Source organism: Pseudomyrmex gracilis, unplaced genomic scaffold, assembly GCF_002006095.1.
Source record: "Pseudomyrmex gracilis isolate BER0280 unplaced genomic scaffold, ASM200609v1 scaffold_158, whole genome shotgun sequence".
Lineage (NCBI taxonomy): Eukaryota > Metazoa > Arthropoda > Insecta > Hymenoptera > Formicidae > Pseudomyrmex > Pseudomyrmex gracilis.
The window spans coordinates 275,178-298,845 of NW_018020742.1; the positions used below are offsets into that span (position 1 = coordinate 275,178).

At 34.7% G+C, this 23,668-nt stretch overlaps 1 protein-coding gene across 1 annotated transcript in view; it reads left to right on the plus strand.

Annotated features, from left to right (window-relative positions):
- LOC109857411 (irregular chiasm C-roughest protein-like) overlaps positions 1 to 23,668 on the plus strand; it is a gene marked incomplete at its 5' end in the record, with an annotated part of 257,067 nt that overhangs the window by 220,107 nt on the left and 13,292 nt on the right. Inside the window, one exon of the mRNA XM_020433686.1 lies at positions 10,643 to 10,765. Within this exon, the coding sequence (XP_020289275.1) occupies positions 10,643 to 10,765 (123 nt within the window). The remainder of the gene's footprint in view (positions 1 to 10,642; positions 10,766 to 23,668) is intronic.

The window sequence follows — 23,668 nt, forward strand, 5'->3', positions numbered from 1 at the left end:
CAATATTGTCTAAAGTTTTTAATAACCATAAAACTTGCTACATGTCTTTACATATACATATGTAATAAAAACCACATTTGTTTAACAGACAACTTCTTGAAAAAAGAAGTGTTTCTATCTCTTCAATTAAATTATCAAACGCTGTTAGATCTTGCGTTGGCAAAGCAATTCCCAATACAGTTTCATCTAATGTATTGAGAGCATTTGTTTTTTTAAAACCAAGATTAACAACTAAATTGTTTGTTAAAGTGGAGAATTTATTGTTTATGTCATACTGCAAACTCCGTTTTGATTTTCGAATTTCGCAAATTATCTCTTCTTTTGCTTCTTTCAAGAAGCTTTTTATAATGGTTTGTATTTCATTTAAGTCATCTGGAAAGTGAATTAAAAAAATTTAAAATATACAGTTTTATAAGATTTCAAATAATAATAAAGACTCCAGCTTTGTTGAGAAATTTAGCCACAATTCTCAGATCTTGACAGCAAACTTTAAAAAAAATGTATTCTAAGTTTACCTTTTTTAAGTTGTCTCAATGAAGCATCATCTTGTTTTTGAACAACAGAAACATCTCTATCCGAGCTATCTCTACTTTCTTGTGACGATATCACATTAGGTATGGTAGTTTCTCTTTTGATAAAACTTCTTCTGAATTAGTATTAGAATTGCTTTCATTGCTAGAAGAGTTGATCGAATCAGTGTCATTTTCATCACGCGCATCACAAGGAACTACGAAAATAAAGAGATAGTCTTATGCACTGATAGGGATAAAGTTTATCTACAATTTTAGTGCAACAAATCTATACATTTGTGACTGCAAATGATACCATTACTTTGTGGAGAATTTATTTTGCCCTTTTGCTGGTTATTAGACACTGTATATTCATCGAATTCCTCAATNTCATTGAAAGCTAAACGAATTATTTTATTACTTTTACATATTTAACATATGTGTAAGAAATAATTGTTTTTTAATAAATACAAATAAATAAAATATTTTTTTAGTTTTAAGTTTTTTAAGAGACTATCAAAATTGTGACAAAAGTATTCTTGAGTATTCTTGAGTAAAAAATGCAATGCAAATAGACTATTTAGCTGAAGCAATGATAATAAACTATATAAGATACTAAAGATAATAAAGAATTCTTAAGATGATGGTTCTTTTGACGCTATGTTCTAAATGATTTGTGTGTACGTCGACGAGCATCCGTTTGCAGAAATATGATTTTCCTTGAGGTTTTCATTGTTTTAGTTCCTCTTTTTCCAATTTTTTGCTTGATTAAGAGTCCTTTTGTTTCACATCGTTCACACGAAAAAAATCCTGTATGTCCTTTGCAACATTTGATATATGCCCGTGCAGAAGTATCACATATAAAAGCTTTGAGTTGAAAAGTAAAGTACTTATCTTCTATTTGAAGTCCATTTTCTATTAAATAAGTGATTTTTTCTATAAAATCATGCATGAAATCCTGCACGTATGTTGGTTTGCCTGGACCACAATATAAAGCTGCAATAAAAGGCTGAAACTGATCTTTCAAGTGATACAACTGAACTAATATAGGCCAGCATTTTTGAGAAGATTTTTGAAATAAATCAAAACCATCAATGTTGACAATAATTTGGATGACGTTATCATCATAATTAATCGATAAAATTTGTCGAATGATGCCAGTTGAAATCCCAAAATATCTGTATTGGCCGTTCTTTCCATTACTGCTTAGCATTGGCTTAATAGGGTAATCAAAAAGTCTTTTTATACCTAGTAGAGTTTCTGCACACATTGGCACATCTAATCCTTCGCTTCTAAGCACACCCAATAATTGGGATACAAATTTGTTTGTTATATTGTTAATATTGTCTAAGCACACGTTTTTTAACTTATCGCAAAACAGAATTTTTTCTTCAGTTTTATCGATGACATTTTCATGCGTTTCAATTTCCGCTTCAGAAACTTGCTCAGGAGTTGATGTTGCTAAACAAACATTTCTGCTATTGTCGTCGAAGCTTGAATTAACGCTGTCATCTTTACAGTCTCCTAAATCATTACAATCATCGTTATTAATTTCTGACACGCGTTGAATGTTTTTTTTTCTGACATTGGAATGTTCAAAATTTACAGAAGTACCGTTGCAAATACTTTCATCATTGAAGAAAGTATATTCCAATTTCAGTTTTTTTTGTTTTGAGCCTTCAATGTCATCATTATCATGTGTAGTGTCAGAAAGAGAAAAAGAATCAGAAGAAAATGACACATTCTGTTTTCTTTTGAGTATACGATATTTTTGAGTGTAATAATAATTGGTCATGTTATCAAAATAATTTTACTGACACTGTGTACACAAAATATTCACAATTATTCACAAGATACACTTAAACACAGTTATCAAAATGCAAACTAATTCAAAGTATTCTGTGAAAATTATAATCTAGCTGATCAGGTTAGGCTGATCAGGTTAGGCTGATCAGGTTAGGTTAGGTTAACTTTTCAAGATCAGTAACTTATATGACGCCAACATTGTGGCGCCAATATATTGATCGCAGGAATGATTTTCGGTAAAATTAAAGTTTGAACATTGGCTCATCCGTGGTGCCAGTATCGGGCCAGTCGTTTCGCCGGTACATGAACGACTCTTGGCGAAACTGTAAGCTAGAGATTGGACCATCCGTGGCACCAGTATCGGACCTGTTGTTTTACCAGTACAAGAACGATGCTTGGCAAGACAACAGTTTCAATATTAGTCCTGTCTTCTTGCCAATACTGGCCCAATATGAATGCCGAACACTGGTGAAACAAACGGGCCAATATTGGGCTGTTATAAAATACAAAAATGAGACAATACTGGACCAATTGTCAATATCGAGCATCGGCTATAAAGGTTGGGCCATTGTTGGCCTAGTAGTATTACTGGAAGTCTGTCGGCAATTCCTACATGGGAGGATTTTGAAGCATTGTGAGACAAGAAAACTTTGTGAACTAAGATTGGTACAATTTTAAAGAAGCGCCGGATCTCTCTCTCTCTCTCGTGTTATCTATCCTTGTTTTGGTCCGACTCGGATCCCGAGAAATAGCGCCACTTATCCGACAGCGTAGCGGCCGAGTGACAGCTGAATCGAAGGTTACACTTGTCGGTTCAGCTTTCTCTTAATATGCACAATTAATTTAATAAGTTTTATGAATATTATTCACACATTTCACAATACTACACTACGATTAAAAACAAAAACTGATGAATAATTTATGCGTCTACTAATTCATAAAAGTTCATCAATATCGCGCAAAGATTCTGTTTTCATTCTCTATATTACTTTAACTTAATTGATATCGAGCATCCATCTCTTCCTCTGGAGTCGCATTTAATAAAGTCACGCGTACATGTCCTCTACAGCCAAACTGGGGAAACTATGCGCGCGCGACGTTCATTCAATGTCTACCTCTCTTTACCTTCGATCGCCGCGTCGAGCCTTTGTGCGATCGACATGTTACGAGGGTTTAATTTTCGCTCATGGTACGCATCACCCATTGACCCATTAAAGCCGGACTTAAACTTTAACTGCCATCGTAAACCGCGGGCGATGCAATGTATCCCCTTGTGTACCCGTGTGGATATGTCGGCTATACGTTAGTTTAGCGTGGCTGATGATGACGACGAAACGCGAGATCGACAGAAATCCGTTTGTGTTCGTCCTCTCTTGGCCATTCGGCTTACGAGTTACATGACCATAGTTACAGGGACTCTCGTGTCGGAGATTACAAGACTTATCGAGATCTGATTATTATGTAACGCACTGTTGATTTTAGAGAAAGTCTGCAATTATACACACACACACATACACAAAAAATCTATTATAATAAACTTTATAACGTAATTATAATTAATTAATTAATGGCATTATACATTAATGGTGTTATACATTGCAATTAGCTTAGATATAATACAATAATATAATAATCAGTATAATACAGTAAAGACATATACAATTTTTTTATAATTACATGATATAAAAATGGATACGTTTGTGTATATGTATATGTATACCTATAGAAATACTGTAAAGAGAGAAATCTCTCTGAAAAATTACATACACATATGAGCCAAAATAATTAATTCCTCATTAACTCTCTTGGATACACATGTATATATGTGTGTGTGTATGTGATAGAGAAGATAATAAAAACTTTTAAATGCAATTTAGAGAGAATATTTCGTTCTAAAAAATGTTTTATGACATTTCCCCTTTACAAACCTTCGTGTTATTTAAAAACTTCTGCAGAAAAACTTTCTCAGTATTTCAGAGAGTGGTAGCGCAATTTTTTCATAATAAAAATGTCAAAGAGAGACAGTTGTACGTTTATTAACTGAGAAGAGTAAAATTGAATATCACTCAAGTAGTCTTATTATGTTAATATTGATGACTATGATGCTTACAAATAATTTATATTAGAATGTGTAATGGAAAAATCGTCACACTGATTAATATAAAAATTGTTTATTCAGTTCTATTTCGTACAGGTTTCTTGTGACGATGTTACAATAATTGTTTAAAATAACTGCGCAACTATGATTAAAATATACAGTTCACTACTAATAACTACGTGATGATAAATGATTGACTGTAACTGGCTGCTCGATTCTGACTGCCCGCCTCGGTTCGAAGGCGCGCTTTTATAGGGCCTGAGTTCGGCCAAGGAAGGTTCTGGAGTTTTCCTTATTTGGTAATATTCTAGAGCATTCTCGAATGTTCGAGAATAATCTAGAATGTTCTAGATTTGGCTGTGTGCTAGGACAAATCATTTCCTGTGTCGAAAGATTGCCTTATATGGTAAGGTATTTCGAAGGGTCAATGGTGCGTCACGGTTTTATCGCTAACCGTCGGTTTTTATGATACTTAAAATAAACATGGAAAGTTCTAGAATCTACACGTAGCAACTAGACTAAGCTAGACAATGGTCACAGTAAAACACAACAATATTGTTCGCACGATTATATAATATATTTAAAACCGCAGCCAGAGAGTTGTTCCGCGCAGATGACATCGTGACGCAACCGACAAATTTTTGGACGTTTTGCTCCCCGCTGCGGTTTGTATTTGTGCTGTATGCGCGATCTCTCTGTTATTTTGTCGTTCCGCAAATATATACGACAGACATTATCGAGGCGCGACCGTGTCACAACGAGAGCTATTCGGCGATCTGTCTCGTAATGACGCAGTTATACAAGTTGACGGTTCTTTGAATGATCGCAATTGGCTGGCATCCTAGCACTTCTTTTGTTTTCTTTCTCCTACCGTTATCGTTTTCGTTATAATTTCACGACTCTTATAGTTGTAAGGTAAATGTCCCAGTGATTAAACGTGTCGTTTAAATCCAGTACTTAAACACTTACTCGAATTTTCATTTATATTAAACTATTTTACTGATATTTACAATAATCAAAAGTTTTATTAATATTTTTAATTGTATTATTATTAAAACATTGTAATAAAAGTTTTCTAAACAGTAGATGTGATAAAGAAAAAAATAGTTTTTGAGAGTAGTAGCAAATTTATTGCGTTTTCACCTCTTACGTTAGCGGTTTGCGTAAGACAAAGTATATTCTTCTTAAGGTTATAATTAAATGCACAAAATAAACTTTTTGTTCAGCAAAAATTTTTCAAACTCAGTATAGACACTATAGATTGATAAAAAACTTTGTTCTATCTTTAATTTTTACTTATAATAATTAAATTATCGTGTTTATGTATTGGTACGAGAATCCGCCGGTGGCGGAGTTGTTAAACACTTGATTCATCATAACGTAGTTAGTCTTGCATACATTTATTGAGTGATATTTGTGCGACAAAACATAATTTGCAACAAATCAGTAAGTAGTTTTGTGTTTTCATGGTTTCATTTTATCTAAATGTACTAAAATAATAATATTTTAACTAAAATATTTAAATATTATATGATAAAGTAGATGACTTGTTTTCATAATCTTATCAAAAGGTTATGACACTCTAAGTAAAATCTAGTTTTGTAAAATCTCTAGTTTTGTAAAATTTTCAAAGTTTTTAGTGATTTGTAATAAATCTATAACTTTTCATGAAATAAAATGCATGAATAATTTTTTTCCTGTTTTATATTGTCGTGTTAATAATAGCGTTTAAGTACTGGGACAAGATAGTTTAAGTATTGGGACAAGTTAGAAAACCTATTTGAGGACTGGGCCATAGCAGGTATGTTAGAATTCGATTAATTTACTTTGTTTTTTTTTTTATAAACCAGTTCTGTAAAGCTTTATTTAGTGAAAATTTAGTCTGGTTTTTTAAATAAATATTAATACTTACCAACAAAATTTAAATTATACGAGTATGATTTGTATATGTTAAACAGCTCTCTTAAACGTTTAAGTATTGGAACATTTACCTTACGTTTCTTTTGCCTCGACGTGTTTTTTCCGCTTTTAATTCGAAACGAATTAATTGACAGATCGACGTTGTTCTGTTTCGATTAGCAAAGCTTCGTCAAACAAGAAACAATTTTCTTCTAGAATGTACAAGAGAATTGAAAGTGTTTAAATCTCTTGAACAATTATATTACGTACGTTATATTTGAGATAATAATTTACGTAGTGTTTTGTCGAATGCTGTACTGCAAAAGTTTTTCTACAAATTGTAGCAGTTTAATAATGTCACTATATATTCGCTCGTTTTTCTTCTTCCACGTACATTGAGTTCGCAAAATCTTCGGCGTGAATCGTATACAGAGGTTTGCTTAACGGCCCGTATAAAGTTTACGAGCGTTGTGGCCGAAACGACGGTAGAAATTTCTTTCGAAGAGATTCATTTCTCTGAGAGATAGAATTTCGTGTCGCCTTAAGGTTCACGTAAAACAATACGATACACACAGTTATCCCGCAATTGAGTTATTCCTGTTGAATTTAATTATCTAACAGCGCTGACGAAACAAATAATTAAAAGAGAAAAGGTTAAAGAAGTCGAGAAAAAAATTTAGCTAAAAATATATTTAGAAATTAAAACTTTATATATACACATACTTTCTAATTAAGTACAATAATATTTTTTATGGAGGAAAAAAATTATTTCTTTAAATATATGTGTATGCATATATATATATATATTTAAGCACATTCTCTGCACAACATCCTGCAAAACGGCTCAAACAACCCGAATTTAATTCATTCATTAGTTTAAAGATTCCCGAGCCTCGAAGAATCTTATTCTTCTTCATTATTAATTTAATATTTTTCCCATTTAAATAAATACAGTTACGGTAGCTTGTTCAATATATCGAAATGAAACACTTTTGTAACGAATTGTAAATTGTTCGAGGAAAGAGAGACCAGTGATCGAAACTAGTCGCAAGAAACCTCAGATGTTATTAACGGATTTCCAAAAAACGATTTCATGAGGCATTCCTATAAAATTGCTCCAGTGGTTGCGGCAATTCTAAAATAAAGGCTACCGGCGGACCGGTAGTTTGCGGGCGCGCTTTAAAGTTCTCATCGAGCGATCGAGGTCTGTGGGACACTTCTGTGTTCCCTTTGTTTGGTGTTTACGCCGCTGCACTGGGACTACAGAAGCGGTAGCGTGCCTGGCGGCGGATCTCGGCGTCGTGGCTGCGATGGTCCTGGCCGACGTGCGGGGTGGGTGACGAGGGAAACAACAAGGGTGAGGTCGTCGGTGCGCCGGGGAGAGAAGCTTTCATTAAGCTTGCATTGTCCCAGCACCGCGCTATTATAGCCGAGTGAATAACTTCGAGCTATCCTCTGGTAGTCATGCCGCTCTGTCCTTCCCTTCCTTTCTCTTTCTATTCCTCTCTCTCTCTTTCTTTCTCTTTTTCCTTTTTCTCTCTTTCCTCTTCTCTGTTTCTCTTTTACTATGTTTATTTATTCTTTTTTATCTTTTTTTCTCTGTCCCACGTTTCTTCTTCATTCTCTTTCCTCCCACTTTCGATATTTTCTACCGCGCGACTTCTACATTTTCGCCCCTGCTCATCACATTTCTCGGCAGCTCGTCTTTCTTTTCGTGCAATTTGACGCGTCTCCAATTTATTTCGCGACCTCGACGATCGTCCCGTTAGCGACGGCGCGATATTAACGATCGAAATGGACGACATAACGATAACGGCAAATCGTTCGAGCGGCGCCGAAGCGGCATCGTGTGCCGTCCGACCAGACACGATGATTCCCACTTCTCATAGAACGACGCGTCGTCGTTGGAGCGGCCTTTTAACGAATACGACTCTCGACGCTCATAAAATCTTGACTATTCCCGTTTGTTTAATTACTCGCTATGACCTCATCGTATCTATAGCTCGTTTCGTTCGACGATTTTGATCTTCTCATTTTTCTGGTTGTTCTTTTCTTAATCCCATTAATTGTATCGCGTTATACTATACATCAGCAGACATACACTGAGAGCAAAAAATAGTTGTAATTACCACAATTTTATTATAATTTATAGTGATTTAAAGTGCCAACTATTTTTTTATAGTTATTTTAACAATGCGACTTATAGTTGATTCAATAATATATTATTGTTGCCATAGCTTTAACATGCATTCATACAACCATATGCATGGTTTCATACACTATAACTTGTGATTTATGTATAGTAAGTTGTACTGTAAATGTGATAATAAGGATCATAATTGAAAGATAAAAACACTATATGCCATAATAAGAAGTACTTACATAATAGTACTTATATAATAGTAAGATTAAACTTTTTATATATAATTTGATCTATATAATGCATATGGTTCCAATAGTTTTGGTGATAAAACTGATAGTTTTAGTTTTAATGATTTTTATTGTTTTTAGGAAAATAGTAAATTGCTATTTCTAAATGTGGTTACTAAAATATACTATTGCTATGATTCTATGCATTGTATGTAAATGATTACTTTTCTGGCCACTTTTTTTATAGTTTCTACGATATCTTTAATACATTCGTAGTTAAAAATATAGTTAACCAGACTATTAATGTAGTCATAAAAATGTATGTTTTAAGTTACTTTTCTTACTTATTTTTTAGTTATTATTACCAGTAAATAGTAAAGCTGATGTCAACAGTATAGTCACATTTACTATAATTGTGATTGTAATTATTACTTAAAAATGTGTATTTTATTTACCATCTGTTATTTGACATTTGACTATGTTACTAGTTAAAAGTATTATAATTTATAGCAAAATTTTTACATACTTGTTAAAACCATGTATATAAGGTTAGTTTTACTAATATTATAGCAATATTAACGATAAAAATAAGAATTCCAACTATAATTATTTTACTATGCAATTATAGTCGTAAATACCAAGCATTTTTCTCTCAGTGTAGAATTGTGAATTTTATTATTTAACATTTTGGTAATGAAGGGAAAAGAACGCTCATGTTATGAGAGAGAGGAAAGAGAGAGAGAGAGAGAAGAGAAAAGAAAAGAAAATATAGAATAACTGCCAGAAATGATGTCAGAAACATGTCGCGATAATTATATTTGAGTTTTCGATGAGCCACTCGATGCGTTTAATTTTATTTGTTCTCAAAGCGCTTTCTTTTTCTTATTAAAACGTACATATATTCTGACACTTGTCTTGCTCGCGTGGTCTTTGTCTTCTGCGTTACATCTATTCGGTGATGATGTGAAGTTATGCCGTTGCGCGCATAATGTCGCTCCAGGCGAAAAGCTGGTTTATATTCGGGAAGTGAACTCCGTACTACGAAAGCAGGTCACAGTAAACTTTCATAGTAGAAATAAGCATTCTACGAGAGAGAGAGAGTTGCGCGGACAACAGATTTATGCAGGAAGTAAAGCAAAAAAATAATTTGTTGTGTTGAAGTCACAAAGTTCCAATTAAAAATTTGCTGAAATATTAAATCAAAACATTGTATAAAGATACTTTTATATAAACTATTTTTTGAGCTCTCTCGAAATAATGAACAAAAGCGATAAGACACGTATAAATATGAAAAATAATCTTTTTCTTTTTTAAATTGCATCTCAGCACGGTTCGGCATTTCTATTCGAAAATTGGCTATTTTTGCGGATATGGAATTCAATCCACAGTGGCTGATATCTCTCCGCGAAGTGGGATCTTCTTCGTACAAAGAATGACTTTCGAATGCGTGGAAACTAGATTACGCTGGTCAATACATTTCTGGGATTACCGCTTGGAGATCTTATTCGAAAATTGCGAACTACCAGAATGGCTGGTGGAGTTTGTCTGCAAAATAAGATTGCAATTCGCAATCACTGCGATCTCTCGAATTGCTTATTAAACTATTGTTACTCTCATTCTGAATTTCATTAAAGAAGTTGATTAAGAAAAAAAAAACCGTGGATTCTATATATTCGCGATAATCGAATAAAACTCACATAAATGTTGTAGAACGAATTTAGCTCTACGCTTTATCTTGCGCAACACTGTCTTTTCGATTTTAGTGCCAGTTGTCATTCTTGCTTCAAAGTAGAATATCGCAGGTGCGATCAAAATACATAGTGTCTGTAATAATCAAATTTGCTTTGATGTAATATCCGCGTATCCGTTTTTAGTGCTTTCGTGAGATCGTACAGACGTGCCGAAGCCCGGGCGCATTGACGTTGCGGTATTGACACTAATTGCTTAATATCTGTTTCAGATACTCCGTCGTTCGCGATAACGCGTTTACCTGGTTTTGGAATTCCAATTGTCGAGGGGATGTCCGTCAGCTTGAAATGCGAAGTGGACAGCAATCCGGCCAGTGCTCCAATTTGGCAACGCGGTAAGTGGCAAGCTAAAAAAAAAAAAAGAAAAAAACAAATACGAGAATTTGATATCTTGTCTAATTCGATTGAGTGGAGATTTATGTCGGACAGAGCGACGGCTCTTTGAGGTCTTAATTTTTGAATTATCAATTTTTGCGAAATTATGCACATTATACATAGAATAAAGCGCCGAGAAAATATCTCGTTGATATCCTAATTTTCATCACACTATACCGCCACTCATTTCCCCGACAGATTTTCGTGAATTTAAAGCTGGTAATCACATTACATGTATCACGTTATTTCTCTTGCATTTAAAGTCCGCTATTTGAATGGCGTGGCGATTAACTCTTCTCGGCAGTAACGTTATCCGTATTTTACACGGCCGGTAATTTTTGGCAATTTAAATACGTCCGTGTTAAATACGGTAATGAGACTTTTAATGAGTTACTGTCGTTGCAAATAACCTTTTCGACCAGTATTTTTAAAGTGGATTGTAACTCATTAATTTACATTGCTTCTGCAAATATTTTTTATCTCTTTAAACAACTTTGCTGAATTTTAATTTCAAATATTTCTTGTTTGTAAAAAAAAACTATAACGACGATTAATAATTTCTATAATTAATGATGCAAAAATTTAATCCCTTTCACAAATCAAACGTCGAATAAACAAATTCGATTTTCAAATAATTAAAAAAGTTTTACAATTTTTGTGTTATATTTTTTTAACGTTAACCGGAAACATAGCATTATATATTTTGTGTGACGAGAAATTCAAACGACAAAGAGAGCTCTGTAAATATCACCATCTTGTTAATTCGTACGTGTGTGGAAAAGTTTACTTCGAACTTGATAGAATTGCAGTATAGTTGTGTATATACAATCGGCGTTCACATCAATTGACTGTACGGTTTCAAGTTTTAGCGGGCAGATGACAATTATCAAACGTTGCGTCAATTTCGATTTTGCATCTCTTCATTAGTTTCATGAACTATCGATGCTATATCGAGTATGTTCTGAAAGTTCGTTGTAAATAATGTTACCGTTTCAAAACGAATAACCTCTTTGCAGAAACTCGGAAATTTTATCTCTATTTTTAACAGACCTGCGAAAATATAATTGAATTGCGCACAACTTTTCAAAATAGTACGTATATCGAAATTATTACTATTCCTTTTGTAAACGTTGTTTGTGAAGTAAGTTAAATTAAAATGTAAATTTAAATCGGTATTTTTCTTACGAGTTTAATTTAAAATTCTTTTGAAAATTCAACGCAATTGATGTTATTTCAATCTTGACACAACGATTATTTCGTTTCTTCAATTCAAATTTCTACCACGTTTATGTGATATAGGAAAGGAAATCAGAAAACGGATACTTGTGACGCGTGATCTTTGCTACATGCATATGCAGGACGTTGTTGTAGAGGCATGCAGCGAGTTGAGAGACACACGTGCATTATTTCGCGTGCAACTCCCCGTTTCCTGCAACTAGGAAACGCGTCACGTTGTAGACACGTTAGCGCGGGCACGTGTAACGGCAACGTGAGCATAATTTAATCACTGTAAACAGGCACTTGGACGGGATAGAATCTGATGCACATGACCCATCCCGGCGTAATATAACGGCTTCGTAATAACACCAAAGGAGATGTAACTTATCTGCAAACGCGTGCATCGATGCATTAACGAGCGCGACACGCCTGTAATCGAATTATCGCCGTTTTACCACAACAACCTCTTATCACAACATACTTGAATTACATAATTGCGGCTCGTACGCTCGTACAATATATACATTGAAAAGAAAGAGACGGAAAAAATAAAATTTTATAACAGTTAAATTCTATTGAAGCTCGATAAGTTACTAAACTAAGAAATATATTTACGGTCATCCGAGCCGATCGCAGGATGTTGTGCGGAAAACTGCGTAGGGGTAAGAGATACAGTGATTGGCCACTTAAGAAAAACTGCACTATATATAGAGTGAATTATAAAATTAAATTTAATAACTTGAAGTAAATCTTCAGTATTACTAGCTCAAACAAACTATAACAATTGCAAATAAAATAATAAATTTATTAGAAAATTTGAAAAAGTATTCAAAATTTGATAAAACATTTCCTATAGTCAAAATAGACAGTTATTGGCCATATGAGTTCTGTTAGTATCTGTTTACATAAAAGTTAACATAATAAATTTTTTGTTTTGACTTATGAAGATGTAGTAATGAATATTTTATTTATAACACATTGAAAACTAATAAACCTACTTACGTTTGTATCTATAACTCAAAATAAGAGACCAATGACTGTCACATGGTTTTCATAATCTTAAAAACAGTGATTGGCCGGTTGGCCAATGTTTGTCGTGTAACAATAAGTTTTTGAGCTTTTTAAATACTATAATATTACTTTTATTCGGAGAAAAAGAACTTAATTAATATTAAAATGTTTATAATTCAGAATATGATAGTATTTATTTATATTTATTACTTTTAATACATGGCCAATTACTGTTGGGAGGCCAGTAACTGTACTGTTTACCCCTATATATATATACATATATACATATATATATTTGTTCGCGTGTAAATTTTTACGCGCGAGTTTTTTGAATTGAATATCAATTCTTAAATTTATATTGGATGCTGGATTTGCATCACATATATGAGAGATCCCATCTACCCCCCTAACTAATTTTTGAAAATATTGCGAAAAAATACTCCTCAGCCAAAAAGTCGAACCTGTTATTAAATTATAAAATTTTATAATTGTAGAAATAATATTATTCGAGACGAGATTTCTATTACATATACACGCGTGAGAAATTCGCGCTTTTCCACGGCATGTAAAATGAATGTGTAAATGAACACCGCATCGCAATATCGAAGGATTAATTGTGTAAATAATAGAGAAGACGCGTTGTGGTAATTATACACGCGAATTACCAGTTATTTATGTAATATAATATCATAATTAACGCAAACCGCAATAATGTTCCGTCGTAATAATTTCATAGCCAAAATTCCTAGTAAGCCTCAAAATGGGTAATGAACACTATGATGACACAAACATCCCTGCTAGAATCACACGCTGCGAATTTGCGTCATCTCTCTCGAGCGGTCATTACACCGCGTAATTAAGTCAACATTAAACGATGTACGTATAAGTTTCTGAAACACATCTGTTTGAATAATAGACGTCGTCTTTAATAGAAAGAGGCGGATCTTCGCGGCATTCACGCGATTTCTGTCGACCTAGTCGTTCCAAAACGTCTCATCTTCGAAGATCTCGGGGTTGAGAATCGGGTGGGGGGGGGAGGGACGGAAAAGGTGGGGTACATCTCGTAATCACGTTATTACGTACCGCGCGACACTGTCTGCCACTTCGACACCGCTGGGAAATCGGGACAATGGACATTTCCCTCGTGCATCCTCTCGCTGGTCCCTTTCATCCCAGGTTCTCGCCCGGCCTTTCATTCCGATAGACAGGTGTACGCGCTCGATATTCCCGTCCCGATGAGCTCTAACTACGGTTCGGCCTATTTCCGCATTGTAAATTTTGTGTCGGCATTAAAGGGGATTCGCACGCCGCGTTATGTGCCAAGCAACAACGAGGAGGCTGTTACGCGGTACACGCGTGATACTACAGAGCGCCGGGTTGTCCCATCTAATCTGCTCTATTGGCCGACATCCGTTAGAGAGAAAGAGATAAGGTAGAGCGCGAGCGATTATGCGATATCAGATGCGACGTGACTGCGCGATATTTCGCGGAATGAGAACACGGAAGCTGCACAGCTGTTGATTAACTGCTACAATGACCGACAAATTCGCTAGCGTTACATTGATACATATATAGCGGTAAAACGTTAAATATTTCTGCACCTAAATAATCTGGCAGAGAGACAAAATAGATAACAATAAGCAGTTAAATATATTTTTCTACATTTAAAAATATTAAAATTTATTTTTTTATCTATATGTTATTTTATATGTTGTAGCAAAAAAAATATATATAAATAATTTGTATAATAGAAAAATAAATTTTTTATTACAAAATTGTTATATACAATAACAATTTCATTATTCACGTTATTTTATCGATCATAAAATTCTTTTTCAAATTTGAAGAATTAATTTTATATGTGAAAGATTTACTAATTTATTGATAAGAGCTAATAATGATATAACGCTAATACGTGAATATACAGATCAGCAATAACGTTGTTATAATTGTTATATTTATGTATACATATACATTTATGTATACATGTACGTGTGTGTGCGCGGGTAATGAATAGTATATGTATATATGTTGTAGCAAAAAATATATATAAATAATTTGTATAATAGAAAAATGAATTTTATTACAAAATTGTTATATACAATAACAATTTCATTATTCACGTTATTTTATAAATCATAAAATTCTTTTTTAAATTTGAAGAATTAATTTTATATGTGAAAGATTTACTTAATTTATTGATAAGAGCTAATAATGATACAACGCTAATACGTGAGAATATGCAGATCAGCAATAACGAAGTGGCATGTCAACAGTCGCAAGTATGATTAAAATATAGATTAAATCTGAGATTATCGCGATTTGCAGTATCGAGAATTGCATTATAGTCAATTTGTATATTCAAATCTGCAAAAAAGCGATATAGATTCATTACCATTTGCTCATTCTCTTTGTCGTAGAAGAGCTTGCCGACCGCTTCCTCGCGGTCTGATAAATATTTAAAACTGTCTATAATTCCTACCTTTCTGGAAAGAGCAGTTCCCTGCTTGAGCTTTTAATCCCATGGTTATTTCATGCTTCAAGCTCAATCTGTCTTATCTTAATCTACCGGTCAACGTACGTATCGGTCAAAATGAGCGATAGAAATCTGCTTAACAAGTTAACTACAATTACCGCGATAAACAAAAGAAACAAAATTGCGAACAAAAACACTGATTGACATCGTATCTGAAAAATGTGCTCGAAACTGTTTGTTTTTCTTGTTCTTTTGTTTGCGAAAAATTGCAGCTGGACATCAGCTGTCGCGGAATCGCGGCTTTCGATCTTGCAATAACATTAATCCACATGATCCATCGTCTCGCGAGTCATCACGGCGAATCTAACTGCTCGCGACAGCGTACAGCTACGTGTAGTAATAGACATCGCAAAACATTACGTCCGACGAGGGAATCCCCTCGGATTAACTTTTCTTTTAATAAACATAACGTTTGTCAGAGACGCACACGGAAGGTTCATCCTTCTAATTTGTGATGCGAATAAGACGCAAAATATAGTATTTATCTACACTGAGAAAAAAATACTGTTAACTCAACTAAATGCGTTTAGTTGAGGTTCAGTTTGTTTTTTTGAAATACTTGGTTTTTTAATTCAAGCATATGGTAATAAAGATAACAAATTCGTATAAGTTGTATTAACAATAGTGGTAATGAACATATTTAATTCACTAAACCATGAATTGTTTTGTCGAAACATAAGTTGTGATAATTTCAAATAAAAGATACTGTTAAAAATGATGAAATAGACAATTCTCATTTACTTTAATTGAATATAATCTGAATTTCTTTGTACTAAGTATTTAATCTAATCAAACAGCTTCTTTTTATACACTGAGAGCAAAAAATAGTTGCAGTTACCACAATTTCACTATAATTTATAGTGATTTAAGGTGCCAACTATTTTTTATAGTTATTTTAACAATGCGACTTATAGTTGATTCAATAATATATTATTGTTGCCATAGCTTTAACGTGCATTCATGCAACCATATGCATGGTTTCATACACTATAACTTGTGATTTATGTATAGTAAGTTGTACTGTAAATGTGATAATAAGGACCATAATTGAAAGATAAAAACACTATATGCCATAATAAGAAGTCGTACTTATATAATAGTAAGATTAAACTTTTTATATTAAATTTGATCTCTAATGCATATGGTTCCAATAGTTTTAGTGATAAAACTNATAGTTTTAGGTTTAATGATTTTTATTGTTTTTAGGAAAATAGTAAATTGCTATTTATAAATGTGGTTACTAAGATATACTATTGCTATGATTCTATGCATTGTATGTAAATGATTACTTTTCTGGCCACTTTTTTTTATAGTTTCTACGATATCTTTAGTACATTCGTAGTTAAAAATATAGTTAACCAGACTATTAATGTAGTCATAAAAATGTATGTCTTAAGTTACTTTCTTTACTTATTTTTTAGGTATTATTACCAGTAAATAGTAAAGCTGATGTCAACAGTATAGTCACATTTACTATAATTGTGATTGTAATTATTACTTAAAAATGTGTATTTTATTTACCATCTGTTATTTGACATTTGACTACGTTACCATTTAAAATTATTATAATTTATAGCAAAATGTTTACATACTTGTCAAAACCATATATATAAGGTTAGTTTTACTAATATTATAGCAATATTACCGATAAAAATAAGAATTCCAACTATAATTATTTTACTATGCAATTATAGTCGTAAATACCAGCAAGCATTTTTCTTTCAGTGTAAGCAGACAAAATATTGTGTTGTACTATTGTGTTGTACATTCGAAGTTACCTGTATTTAAGCAAATTATAATTTTGTTAAAACAACTAAATTGTCTTTCGGTATAATCTAATTATTATATCTATTGAAACATGATATTTTCTTACATTAATCAATATTTCATTGACAGCTCGTGACAGCTGCATATAATTGAATCAAATACTATTTTGTTACTTCAACAACTTTTTTTCTCAGTGTAACGTAGATCAAGTTTCAAAATCGCGTTTTTCCATTCCGCATCTCTCTCTTTCTCTTGCAGTTTTCCACTTGCTTGAACAAATTTATAAGTCGAAAGATATTTAAACACACTGAGATTTACAGAAATTGCCATTCTCATAAAAATATCCTGCATTTTGCACGCATTTTATAAAAGAGCGGTCTGTGCATTGCCACACTTCGTTGAGAACGTTTTGCCTCCGCTCGCACACACCCGCACACACGCACACGCACACGCACACGCACACGCACACGCACACGCACACGCACACACAGCGAAAATATGGAAACGCGTGAAATCCAGGACTATAAATTTCGCAATGCGCGCGCCGTTGTAGTTGCGGTATTAAATTTCGGTCGCGCGTTATATCCGCGTGTCGGAGATACGCGGTTCTCGATACACATATGTACTCGCAAAAATCTGTTTATCCATTAAATTCCGTGCATTCTGCCGTTTCGTTATCGCCGCGGTCATTAGCATAATTAAATCACGCGAAAGCGTCGCGCGCGCATTACGAGAACGCGTTATTGCGCGCGTCGGTTCTGTTGTTCGCTCTCTTTTGCGGTTGGCCGCTATATTTTTATTAAGCCAAATTGAATCCGCCGAATCGCGCATCCCCCAATCTCTACAGCGCCGCCCGCGAGATCGCTCAACCTTTTTTCGGAATTAAGGTTCTCCTCTTTCCCGGTCCCCCCTCTCCCCCCCCTTCCCCCCGCTTTCAATTGCGATTCGCTCGGAACAGGATTTACGGCGTATACACACACCGTCGTTCATGGATCGGTAACGACGTTGCTTTTTAGCTCCCTCTGCTCTCTCCTCCATCCGATGCGGTGAATAAAAGCTCGCCGCAGCATAATTTCCTTTATTCATCGTCAATCAGCGCGGCTTGAGAATCGGGCGGGATGGAGAGAACAGGATGGGTCTGGGCGAAAAGGAAGAGAACGGAGAAGGATTTTCGCGCGCGCGCGCGGAGTTCGCCGGGGGCAGACCACTTTCTTGATTAGACCGTACCCGTTTAAACGGTGGGGGTGAACCCATTACATTCGTTAAACGTGCTCGTTGCGCCGGCGAACTTTTCGCTTTTAGGTTGCATCCCGACTTGGTGGGGCCCCGGCGTTCTTTCGGCCCGCATTACACTTCGCGGATCGGCCGCGCGCCATTGCCATGCACTTCTTCCGAGTGAAAATCGGGATCGCGATACGCTCGCAAACGAAATCGGACGGGCGGCAGCAATAAATATTGAAGAGCTGCTCTTGCCGCTTTCTACGGAAACGCGCGGATCGCCTCGCACAGCTACAATATATATATATATATAAGAAACGTATGATTTCTCGAATCATGTTGAAAAATTTTCCGCACATCTCTCTCATCGGAGAATCGCGATTGAAATTTTAAATAATTTCAAGCGCGAAAAGATCTCGTTTTTTATTTTTTCAAGCAGTTACTTTGCAATTAGCAGTGTCATGTTGTGTGCCATTGAGTAAGATAACACAGTCTCATTTACCGTCGATTTTGCATAACGACTTTGTGTTGTGATAATTAATCTTCAATCGACATTTTACGCAGAAGTAATTAAAAAACCAAAAATAAAATCGAATTGAAAAAAAAAATACTTTTATATATATATTCAATACTTTTATATATACAAATGATATAATATACACAATGTATTATATTATATCATTTGTATTTATATACCATTAGTATTATCCTATCTGTTCCGGAGATTTGCGTCGAGTATAATCAATGCGGAGAATCACCTCGCGCGCTAGTCCGCTAATGGTTTTTATAAGATTAGTACTGCGCACAGCGAGTGTTCTCTCTCTCTCTCGAAAAAGCAGCTGCGAGTTCAACGTGGCCGATTAAATCGCTTTTCAACCAACTTTTTTAATCCGCCCTTCCACGTTCGTATTTCTGCTCGTTAAGAAATAGTTTTTTAATCCCCTTTATTTAGTCCGGATCCGCATCAATCCGTATACATTTACACACACACGACTGTCTGATCAATTTTATATGCCCGCGATAACTGAACTTTCTTCTTAATTAATCATTTTTCAATTTCTCGTTGATCATTTCGGAAGATTGCGAAAGACACTTTCGCGAACAAGGATTTCGACGCAAAGCGTTGTTACTACAATAAAGTGCTATCCTATCAAATTCACTGGCGGTAAATCACAATCAACGAATAACAATTTCGAGTTTCGATAGTCTCGCGCGCTCCGTTCACATCTCAAGTGAATCACGATCGTCTTTTCCGTCTCTGGTTGTGTTCGTGAGTTATTTATTGTCCGTTAAAACTTTGCGCAAAACTGTACTTTTCTTAACGTAAGCCCTGTAGTTGTACTGGAGAAAAAGAAATGTGTCTCGAAAATAAATAGCGCGTTTCCTACATTATTTGACACGTTCGAGAGAGACTCGAAGAACATAAAAATGATTACATTGCAACATTGATGTGTGTTGAAAAGATTTCAAGATTTATAGTCAATTTGTGTTATTATGTTTTTCGATCTTTTCTCGCGCGTTAAATTTATTTCATCGTTCGTTTGACGCAGATAGATGTGACAATTTATTTTGAAAACTTTTATTTAAAAAAAAAACAAAATTTACTTTGTTTTTAAGTAAAAAATAAACTAGAAAATACATAGAATAAGTGTACGAATATTGTCAAATTTGTCTTTCGAAGCTCTCTCTTCTCTGTCCCTCTCTGAAAAAAAATATTGTGCTATTCCAATCTAGAATCTATTAGGTCTACCGGAAAGTTCTGTCCGTTTTTGGAATAAAACAAAATACAAATTTTTCTTACCGTCAATAAAATTTATTAAATAATATAATTGCCATTATTATTAATGATTTCTTGCCAGCGTGAGGGCAATTTGTATATCCTATTTTTGAAAAATTAAGAAAAATTTGTATTTTGTTTTATTCCAAAAACGAACAGAACTTTCCGGTAGACCTAATATAAATTCGGAAAACTGGTGGATTGGTTGTATATAACTTAGCTTGTCTCTCGTTGAGTTGCACAAAACGCTGAGAACAGCTGCAGCCGTCATTTTCTGCTACGATCAGCAGCTAGTACGAGTGATAAGAACTATGATAGACGATCTGTTATTACCAAACGTCAGAAGGCACTGTGATTTCTGTAAAAATTATTGCCAAATACCGCTCCGGACTAATGATTTGACTCTAAACGTATCTGATATACTACTTTTGTGTGTGTGCGCGCTTGAAGGAAGGGATATTAGGTGCGGATTCTTCCTTATTTTTCTCATATTTTCTATTGTCAGTAAGAAAAATGAGACAATCGCGCACAAAAGTTCCGCTGACGTTTCTTATATAACTTTATACGTGAGAAATAAATTTGTTAATGTTAAATATAAGTTCGACGAGAGCGAGAGAGAAAACTTTCATTCACAATCCTATTGCAACTCTTTTCGGCCAATTGTTTTCAATTGTGTAGATCATGCTTTGTATTTGATGAAGACAAAATTGAAACTTTCATATCCGCGCGCGTATTACATCCTCATAGCTGTTTACAGTGGCACGGAAATAAAATCATTTTTAAACTCGTAACAATGAAACATTCTGTTGTTTACAAATGATTAATACCGCAAACACATCAAGATATGTTTGCGGTATTAATCATTTGTGTAATTTAATTGTATGTTAGAAAATATATATATTAGGTCTACCGGAAAGTTTTGTCCGTTTTTGGAATAAAACAAAATACAAATTTTTCGAAAATGTTTCAAAAATGGGATATACAAATTGCCCTCACGCTGACAAGAAATCATTAATAATAATGGCAATTATAATATTTAATAAAGTTTATTGACGGTAAAAAAAATTTGTTGTTTGTTTTATTCCAAAAACGGACAGAACTTTCCGGTAGACCTAATATATATATATATATATATATATACACTGAGAAAAAAAAGTTGTTGAAGTAACAAAATAGTATTTGATTCAACTATATGCAGCGGTCACGGGCTGTCAATGAAATATTGATTAATGTAAGAAGATATTATGTTTCAATAGATATAATAATTAGGTTATACCGAAAGACAATTTCGTTGTTTTAACAAAATTATAATTTGCTTAAATACAGGTAACTTTGATTGTACAACACAATAGGACAACACAATATTTTGTCTGCTTATAAAAATAAGCAGTTTGATTAGATGAAATACTTAGTGAAAAGAAATTCAGATTATATTCCATTAAAGTAAATGAGAATTGCCTATTTCATCTTGTTTAACAGTATCTTTTATTTGAAATTGTCACAACTTATGTTCGACAAAACAATTCATGGTTTAGTGAATTAAATATGTTTATTACCACTATTGTTAATTCAACTTATACGAATTTGTTATCTTTATTACCATATGCTTGAATTAAAAAAACAAGATATTTCAGATAACAAACTGAAACTCAACTAAACGCATTTAGTTGAGTTAATAGTATTTTTTTCTCAGTGTATATATATAAAATTGTGTGTATTGTAACATGTCACGCCGCTGTCCTCCTTCGCTACAAAAGTTATAGCCTCCGTGGGAGTTCGAGAGTGCAAATTGCTTCAGCGCCCGAATTATCCAGGATTTGTAAATTAGTCTTACGATAAGTCCAAGTTTTTTTTTGTTACGTATTTTGGTGCTTCACCATCCCGAGAGCTGACAACATCAAAGGATGCGGACAAATGCGCAAGAGGAGCGTAAAATCTAGGTAACTGGGATGTGAGAATGGAGAGAGAAAGAGAGAGAGAACGAGACCGAGAGCGATGTCCGATAACTACAGCACTGAAGCCGGGGGTAAACACACCGAGTGGAAGCACTGCGATCCACGGCTGTACACCACGCTGTGGGTTTTCAGCAACTAGGAAATGGAAATCGACTATCCAAAGTAATGTCGAGGACACGAGAAAGTGAGACTGCGGAACTTACCTTAGACGGAACTGCCAACAGCAAACGTCAATCTGCGTTACTTAATATTAGTGATTCCGCGCTAGTAGTTGGCTCGCGGCTTTTCGGAATTCGCGGGTCGTCCTCTCGAAATGCGCGAGCTTACGCCCGCCGCACCTAGAAACCGCGACCTCGTGATCTAATTAGCTGACGCAATCTATCTCTATCCGCGATCTTAGCGCGCTCTTGCGTATCGACTCTAAATTGTTCGCGGTCCTCGTTCTCTTGGTCACTAAACTCCATGCGAAGTGAACGTATTTCCCGAGTAGAGAATCCTGCGTACCCTGTTAGAAATCGATTCACGGGTAGAGAACGACAACGACGATGGGTGCTCTGCTCTCTTGTAAAAGCCACGAATCCACGAATTGCTAGTAATCTCGTGTCGAGGCTAGACGTTAAATTAGTTTTCGCGTTTCTTGTTGGGTAAAGACACATTCTTCGCCATCTTTTCATCTAGTAGATTTAATAACGTCTAGAATCGCGCTTTACACAGGGCTACGTGAAAGCATAAACGCTTCCTAAGTTTAAGCTAATTTAAGTGATTAGCTTCGCAAAACCCCTTGGAGACAATTGGGAATTGCGCCAAGCAGCAATTTTGATAACGTTATTCTGTCTAATTCGTGTTCAAGTGCTTGCTTTGCGTGTCTATCGTGCGATCTCTTTTGCTGTCATATCGCTAAACTTGGCTGTTGTACCAAGATTACTGTTGTCGTAATGCTAGATTAACTATTGTTATCGTATCGATTCGCAGTAAGTAATTGATCATGGACTTTTTTCTAAAAGCTTGGGACCGAGTGAAGTGCGCGAAAGAGAGTCGAAAGTGTCACCGTATTGTGCACATTGCTCTTGTAATTTACTTTCACGAGCGTTCGACGCCGTATTGGCGAACTTGTTGAGACCATGGAGATAAAGGAGGGAGCATTAAGGGATATTATAGGCGCGGGGAGTGAAGCCATGGTGCGGAGGGAGGGGGGGTTTGACCTCTAAACAACCTTCAGCCGTATTTATATGGGCCACTAGTGCTGCTATCTATTTGATGAGAGTGGTATTATTTCAACACATTGAGAGTAGTATTATTTGACGTTGATGCGTATTAATCTGTTAGTGACAGGAAGAAAGTGTGAAAAATTTTAATAAAGAGAGGATTAAGAAGATATTCC